The 8,606-nt window shown below is 38.3% G+C and overlaps 1 protein-coding gene across 1 annotated transcript in view; it reads left to right on the forward strand.

The window, feature by feature from the left end:
- The window catches only part of LOC106867930 (uncharacterized), a 59,822-nt gene extending 51,366 nt beyond the window's left edge, over positions 1-8,456 (forward strand). The window contains exons 3-9 of the mRNA XM_014912998.2: positions 2,852-3,045; positions 3,886-3,981; positions 5,346-5,507; positions 5,883-6,073; positions 6,490-6,628; positions 6,761-7,033; positions 7,971-8,456. Of these exons, the coding sequence (XP_014768484.1) occupies positions 2,852-3,045; positions 3,886-3,981; positions 5,346-5,507; positions 5,883-6,073; positions 6,490-6,628; positions 6,761-7,033; positions 7,971-8,215 (1,300 nt within the window). The 3' untranslated portion in view covers positions 8,216-8,456. The remainder of the gene's footprint in view (positions 1-2,851; positions 3,046-3,885; positions 3,982-5,345; positions 5,508-5,882; positions 6,074-6,489; positions 6,629-6,760; positions 7,034-7,970) is intronic.
- Positions 8,457-8,606: the final 150 nt, after the last annotated feature.

An 8,606-nucleotide genomic window follows, 5' to 3' on the forward strand; every position in this document is an offset into this window, starting at 1 on the left:
TAGTAACAAGATAATTAACAAACAGCAACAAACTCCACTGCCACCCCACCCCCACCCGTTCCCTGCCCACACAGATTTTATCCCAGACACCAATCTGACGGTAAAGTCAGACATTCTGCACACGTTGCTCGCTCTCTCTCTCTCTCTCTCTCTCTCTCTCTCTCTCTCCCTCTCGTTTCGTTTTCTTATCCTCAAACCACAGTCGGAGTGTGAGACGTTATTTTGATCGTCGCTTCCATGTTTAATAATCGTTTATACCAGTGATATATTGGGTAGGTAGGTACATGTATTCCAATAATTGTTAATGGATCACTTTATCAACGCTGGATATTTCACCATAGAGTGTCATGGTAGGACTCTCTTAGACCCACTAGTCCATTTTATGCCAGCCTGGTTCACCTTCGATCCTATTCAGACTTTCGACGGTTGTAAAATGGAATCCCAAATTGAATTGGTTCAAGCGTGGTCCGAATGTGTTAGTTTGTATTACAAGCGTGAGAGAGCCTATTGACCACATATTATCGATAACATTGTAAACGTTTGTGAGTCGCCGCCATCGACTGTCAAGTGACAATACACTAAAACAATTATCGACACCGAAAAAGGCAACAACAGCAAAGCAATATTTTAGTATGTTACCCTGCGCCATCGTCTAAAACAAAACTACGATAGACTTCAGTGTCTTTTAAAGCAAGAAATGTCTGTTCAGAAGCTGGAACTCAAATTGGCCGGTGACAAGTAATAAAAGCAACGCAGACACAAATACAGGTATATCAAATACACTACAACATAATTTATTTTTTTTTATTAAAATGATCTCCGCCTCAAAAGGATGTCTTTTAATTACCAAATGGCAATTAAAACCAGGGCGGATAGTCTCAATTAACATAGCATTAAGGAAAAGGACAGGCGTTGTCTGGAGATTAAAGAACAGCCTTGTTTCTGCCTGAGTAGGCGCCATTAGTACGAGGTATATGTGAGTGTGTGTAAAAATATGTATGTACACACACACATACATACATACATATACACATACAGAGAGAGAGAGAGAGAGAGAGAAGCTGATGACACTGTCCTGTTATTTTTCAATCAATCACCGATGACAAATTCTGATTGTCATCAATATGTATCGATAACCAATGACATTGCTTCATCTACTCTAATATTTACATTTACTCACGTGACACTTGCACGTGGTACACACCAGCTACACCCAGAGTACAGATTTCGTACTTATATACGCGATACATCTTAAAGCACACTCGTGGTACACACAGTACTTACTTGGTACCTAGAATTCGCACACGCGTTGTGTAGAAGGTAGAGAAAGGATGATAGCCACTAATTCACTGATTCTTTGTCACTGTGTTTCTTTAAGTGTGTATGAAAACTTAAAATATTGGATAGAAAAACAGATTAGTTATCAAATCTCAAATTTAAATTGCATAGAAAATACGTGTGTGTGTGTGTAATACTAGATAGTAACTAGAGTCATATACATACATACAAACATACACTGATAAACACACACACACACATATATATATATATATTTACATATATACATATATATATATTTACACTCACACATAAGTAAACAACTTAATGAAACATCTCAAGTGTATAAAGATCATCTAATTGCATATGTTCATCAATTAACACTTATTAACTTCTTCAATGTATATACTTATGTATATATGTATGTATTCATGTATGTATGTATTTATCTATATATATATATATATAACACATATACATATGTATATATGTGTATGTATGTGGAGAGATTGAATTCTATTCTGAGTGTTTATAACTACATATTGTGCGCGTGCGCATTCTGAATGGTCGTACTTTTGTAAATGCAAAGCTCTGTGCAGGTGTGTTGCACGTACAGATGTCTAAGTGCAGCTCACATGCACATCTGTTCGTGTATGCGTGTGTGTGTGTGTGTGTGTGTATGAAAACGTGATATTTCATTAATATTACACCATCATTTCCATCTTCACTTCCTTACAATTATATACATATACCTTCAGATATATATATATATATATATATATATATATATATATATATATATATACACACACACACATACACACACACATATACACACATATTTTCATTCTATACATTAATATTACACCCTGTACTTCTCCCCACCCCAACACTAACTCCACCATCCCCATTGCTCTACAATTAGGTCAACTGATCACATGACACGCACAATCTCTCTATTTCAAACTGATTATCCAGCTTCTACCTCCTCTTCCTCCCACCTCTACTTCACTATATCTTAACTCTCTCTCTCTCACACTCTCTCTCTCTCTCTCTCTCTCTCTCTCTCTCTCTTTCTGTCCCATGTTTCTCTAAATCAATTCTGATCAAAGAGAAACCAAGACATTCCAGCCGTGATTATCCAAACTTTCTCCTAATCACTGTTGTATTCACGAGTACTTTATTCAATGTCGCTTCTTTTTAACAATGATAGGATGTGATTTGGATGAGATTTTGCTGCTATGTCTAGCAAACCGTGTCAGCACAAATGAGATGAACCTCAATAGATTACAGCCGTTTACCTATTAACCCTGCTTGGGTTACAGATTGCACTCTGACTTGTGTCGCCCTCTACCGTCTGAACTTGATCTCCGTACATTACTGGTACTTAAATACTGACCCCGGTGAAGTAAAAAGTTATGTTGGCTCTGGCATCATTTGATCTCAGAATGTCGAAATAACGAAATACTGCCACAACTCCCCTCTTTCTTTCTTTCTTAATCGTAATAAATACTGACAAAATTAATCGAACTCATCATTAAACCAATTCATGTGTGTCTATTGTCTTTTGTAGGTTCCTAAACTACAGTCCCGATGTGAAGTTTACCAAAATCCGGACAGTGATATACGAAGCTTTCCGCGTCTGGAGTCAGGTGACTCACCTCACTTTTACCGAGATTATGTTTGGATCAGCCAAGAAGGACGCCGACATCCGGATTATGTTTGCGCAAAAATTCCATCACGATGGATATCCATTCGATGGACCAGGTTAGTTTCTCTCACCATAGTGGCCCGATAGCCGCACCGGCTAGCAATAACAGTCAAACTACCATCACAATTTGGAAGGAGACACGAGGTAATAATGTAGGTCTAGAAATACTGAATAAAAGATAAGGTGGTTACGGTTGGAATGACGCCAGGTGGATCAATCTGACCTAGGGTTAAGCAACAACAACAATAACCATTACACCAACATCCTTTTGTAATCGCTACACCACCATCACTCCATCATCCCTCTTACCATGACCACCACTACAACAACGATCCGATAAGGGAGCCTGTATGTGGCAGCTCAACTTGCTAGAAATAAGTATCAAATCTCTTCCAAATTACATTTTACAGTCTTTTAAAAAAATATTAGTGAGGGTCATATTGGACAATGTAGTCCTATATGTACTACATCTGAAATTAGACGTGTTTGTCACGGTTGGAACGGGTGTCTATAAGTCTGTTAGATCAAAACTAATCTGTGGCTAAACAACATCGTCACTTTTATGTAGAAAATTGAGGGTGAGCTGCGAGTATAATTGACTTCAGTATATAACTGGTACTGGACCCAAGAAGGATAAAAGGAAGGCGTCTAGAATTGAACTTTAAATTTACAACATAAAATAGTGTGTGTGTGTGTGTGTATACGTGTGTGTAGCTGTGTGTGAATGTATGTTTGAGCGTATGAGAGTGTATGTATGCATAAATGGAATGTTTGTGTTTGCATGTATCTATACGAATGCGTATGTATGCGTGTTTGTGTCTATTCGTGCATCTATGCATGTGTTTGTGTGTGATGTTGCCATCCCCGATTGACCTCTGACTCTCTCTTTTGTCCAGGCAATATTCTGGCTCACGCATTCTTCCCGGGTGAAAACAAAGGAGGAGACGCACATTTTGATGATGACGAGAATTGGACAGTCGATTCTGATGAAGGTAAGTGCCACTATCCGGCTGTACCTCTGCCGGGTACATCTCTACCTGGGTACATGTCACCCATTAGCAGTAATAGATAATGAGTTCTTGAATTAACATGAGACCACAAGCCTAAAAGAAATGCAATCAATACTCTCCACCCGAGAACACGACTGGTACAACGACAACAATCAGATACGCAAGCATTTACTGCCCACCTCCACCCTTACGCGGCGATTAATTTTTTATGGGTAGCGATACTGTTCACTACGGACAGAGAGCAGACGGGTATCACTCACCGCCGCTACCTACTACTACTACTACTACATAACTGCATTGAGTCCGTCCGTCCGACAGTGTAGCAACAGATGACTATGATTTAGACTGATGAGTGAGGTTAATGTTTAACTACGAGTGTTCGGTTTAAAGATTAAAGTAGGCTGATAGGAGGGGAGAAGTACGAGGTGGAGGGAAGTGAGACAGAGTAGGTCGAGAGATGAAAAAGGATCAGACACTGGCGTAGGGACGTAAAAAGTTGGAGAGGCTACAGCGTGACACTGATCACGTGACTGGAGTAGGGGACATATCTAGAGTGACCTCCCTTGTTTTTATTTCCCCACAAAAATTTTAATTCAAATAAAGATGAATATATTTTGCTCAGGAGAATAGGATCCCCCCTCCCCACCATAGTATGAGTGTTAGGTACACGACGTAGTTACAAACATATGAACGGATAAATATGTCAATGGACTTACACAGACATCTTCATATTCACAAGCAGAGAAAATTGACGTCCAATGTGTACTTTATCTGTGTACTCGATCGGTAAACACGAGTTCTTTTTTAGTTTATTGTTCCGTCGTTTGATTTCAAATATTTTAACGAACTCTTCTCCATTCTGTTGACAAAATGTTAACTTTTAAACCGCAGGATTCGTTATATCTTCTTCTCCCTCTTTCTCCCTCTCCCTTCTTTCAAGTTCTTGTTTCTTGTTGTGTATAGAAGGGATGAGATACCCCCCCCCCAGTCCGTCATGCTTGATCGCCTTTGGAACGGATGGTCAAGCGCGTCCAATGAATAAAGATTTTGGACTGAAATTCCTTTGAATTAATTCAAGGAAATGTTCGAATGGCTTACAACTATTAATCTGATATTTCTCACCTTTTGGAAAAACTTATTTTCATGTCTTGCTTTCAAAACACGAATCAGGTTTTTTGCTTTAATTTTGCATAATTGATTAGTTTCTAAATTTTGAATAATTTTGAATAATTTTGAATCGAGATGACACAAGGGAGATAACTTGTCCTACTCTTATTTCTACGCAAGCACACGCACACAGCGCTTCTGTTGGATTCTAACCTGTTATGTCCTTCCTTTATTTGCAGGAGTCAACCTGTTTATGGTAGCAGCTCATGAGTTTGGTCATGCTTTGGGTTTGTCCCACAGCAAGACCCCAGGATCACTGATGTATCCATGGTATGCCGGAAAACAGTCAAAATATTACACCCTCCCAAAAGATGATGTTGAGGGCATCCAGAAACTTTATGGTGAGACAGTTTCTTTCTTTCTTCCTTTTTATACGTAATCACACACACACACACACACACATAATGGCAGTAACTATAGCCATGTAGTTAAGCAGTTTGTTTCCTATCAATGTGGTCCCATGTTCACTCCCCTTATCTTCTGCATGATGGTAGATGGAATTCCTCATAGCTGCAGGTTGACCAATACCTTTAAAAGAAGAATTTGGTACAAAGTTTGATTGCAACCCAAGTTAAAGACTGGTCCTCCCTGGAATTCTGTAAAAGACATTTAACTGAGCTGAATGTCAAACAGCTTAAACACACACGTTGTCACATACGTATGCACACGCTTACACTTTCATGTCTTGTTAATTACATGTCAATTATTAATTGCAGGTGTTAAAAACAGTAATAACACACCTGTGATAGTTTTAGTCCCTAACCATGAAGGATCTAAAGAAGATAAAGATGAGAAAAAGGAGGAAGAGGAAGATGAAAATAAAGATGAAGGCTTCGTTGATAATTGCACCCACAAATTCGACGCTATTACCAGAATTAGAGGTGATGTTTACATCTTCAAAGGAAAGGTGAGTCTGAAACACCAGCTGGTACCTCTGCTGTTGGGAAATTTTTACAGGTTTTTAATAAAATTCTCTAAAAAGTAAATAAGTGCAATGATGAGAATTGAACCAATGATCTCTCTGTTTAGATGAATACAGTACAACTCCATAACATAATGTTTAAAATAAAATAAAAAGAATTATCTAAACACCTCTGTTAGATTTAGTGCCAGCATTTGATGGGGGTGGGGGGTGCAGCTAGCAATGTCATTGTGACACCAACAACCACTACCCTCCTCCCTCTACTACAGCTATCATCCATCACCACCACCACCACTACCATTTCCCTCTAAGCTACCACCTCCAACACCTCCCCCCGAATCTACCGACCATTTTCCACCAGAAATATTCTTAAAATCGGTTTTGTTTTTGTTTTTGACCAGTATTTCTGGCGTTGGGAGTCTGGAGGCATGAAAGACAGTTCTCCGATACTAATAACACAGTTTTGGTACAACTACCCAGAAGATAGTGTTGATGCTGTCTTTGAACGGAAGAAAGGTTCCAAAATTATGTTCTTCAAAGGTAAGGCAAATTAACCATTTTTTCAAATTCACAATGGAATGTATTTTTCTGCTTCTTTTTCTTTAGAATTGAGTAAATTCCTTCTCAATTTCCTGAAAATTTTTCTTATCACTGATTGTGTTTTTATTACAGGTAACAAGTACTGGTTGTATGATGCCAATCATATGGAGAAAGCTTGGCCCATTGAAGGCCGACCCTTAACAGAGCTTGGTCTGCCAGCAGACCTGAAGAAAATCGATGCAGCTTTCACCTGGAGCTACAACAAACGTACTTACCTGGTCAGTGACGATATGTACTGGAAGTTTGACGAGAACGAAAATTATGTTGTCTATGACTACCCACGAGATATGAAAATTTGGCAAGGAGTCCCAACACCACTTGATGCAGCTTTCCAGTTTAATGATGGTAAGTGAAGAACTCTTTTATGACTTCTTTACAAGAAGTGCTTCTAGAAGGCTAAGTGGCTCCTCTACTTTAGCTGCATAGCTTTGCTAGAGCAAGTGTCACAAAAAAAGGAGGCCCCCCCCCTCCCCGCAGATCAGTTTGTGGAAAGGCATCCAGCCATAGAAACTGTGCCAAAGCAGACATTTGGAGCACAAAGCAGTCTTTGGACCTAAGACTCCTTCCAGGCTTCCAAAAACTCTTGGGAGAGAAATGGCTGACATTTTCCTCAGATATAACATCTGGCTTAACTGACTGCAAAAGAGTGGATTCTGTTAAAGATAATCAAGGACCCCAGGTGGTTGCGTTAGAAAGAGTGACACCTTAAGTCTATCTCCCAACACTAGTTTCAGGAGCATGAAGTGGAAATGAATCTGCACCGGGATTGAACAGTAGTCTGTTATATGCAACTTCCTCTTCAAACTGGTGAAATCTACTCCACACAGCTGTGAATACAGACTGGACTGTATGATTAACAAATTTAATTAAATTTATTACCTCCTACACTGGTGTGAGTGGGTGAGTAAGTGGGTTTGTTGAAGATAGAATCCATTGTTAATAACGAGAATATTATTATTGTTATTATTATTATTATTATTATTATTGTTATTATTGTTATTATTATTATTATTGTTATTATTATCATTATAGGTGGTGAGCTGGAAGAATCATTAGCATGCCAGACAAAACGCTACTAAGTATTTTGTCTGTTTTTATGTTCTGAGGAGTCAACACTATCATCATCATCCTTATTATTATGATGATGATGATGATGATGATGTTGATAATAATAATGATAATAATAATAATAATGTGGATGACAAATTTTAGATAATGTCGATGATGTTGATGATACTTTTCATGATGATGATGATGATGATGATGATGTTTTCTGTTGCAGGAAAGACATATTTCATAAAAGGCAAACATTATTGGGAATTCTTAGACAGTCAGATGCGTGTGAAGACAAAACTACCAACTGGCAATATTTCCGAACGTTGGATGCAATGCAAGACACCACCAAAGAACATAGGACTTCCAAAATCCAGCCACGGAGTCCCCACTCCTTCAAAGGGTTTCTCTGCCCTCTCTCTAATGGCACTACCAAACCTAGTGCTCCTTTCTCTCCTCACCTCATACTTATAGCTCCCATCTCTGCTGTCTTTACTATCAAATCACGCTATTGTTGTTCTTGGCATTCTTGTTGTTGTTGTTGTTGCGACCAGTTTTACAATCTTTCGCATACTCTTTTCGCATTTTATCTCAAAAAAAAAAAAAATATTATTAATTCAAAAACAACAATTATTCCCTGCCAAGAATTTCATTTTGCTTCTATTTTCTTTTTTTTTTTTTGCATCTCAATGGATTAAAGAGGAATTTAGCTTTCTTACAGTGAAACCCTCTCTTTATTTCTCTAAACAACGCCAACTAGGGAATTTTAAAAGAAAGGAATTCAATGAAAACTGATTTAACTATAAATACCATACACACTCACACACACACAAACACACACACCAGATTATATATATATATATAT

The sequence above is a fragment of the Octopus bimaculoides genome, chromosome 25 (genome assembly GCF_001194135.2).
Source record: "Octopus bimaculoides isolate UCB-OBI-ISO-001 chromosome 25, ASM119413v2, whole genome shotgun sequence".
NCBI classification, from domain to species: Eukaryota; Metazoa; Mollusca; class Cephalopoda; order Octopoda; family Octopodidae; genus Octopus; species Octopus bimaculoides.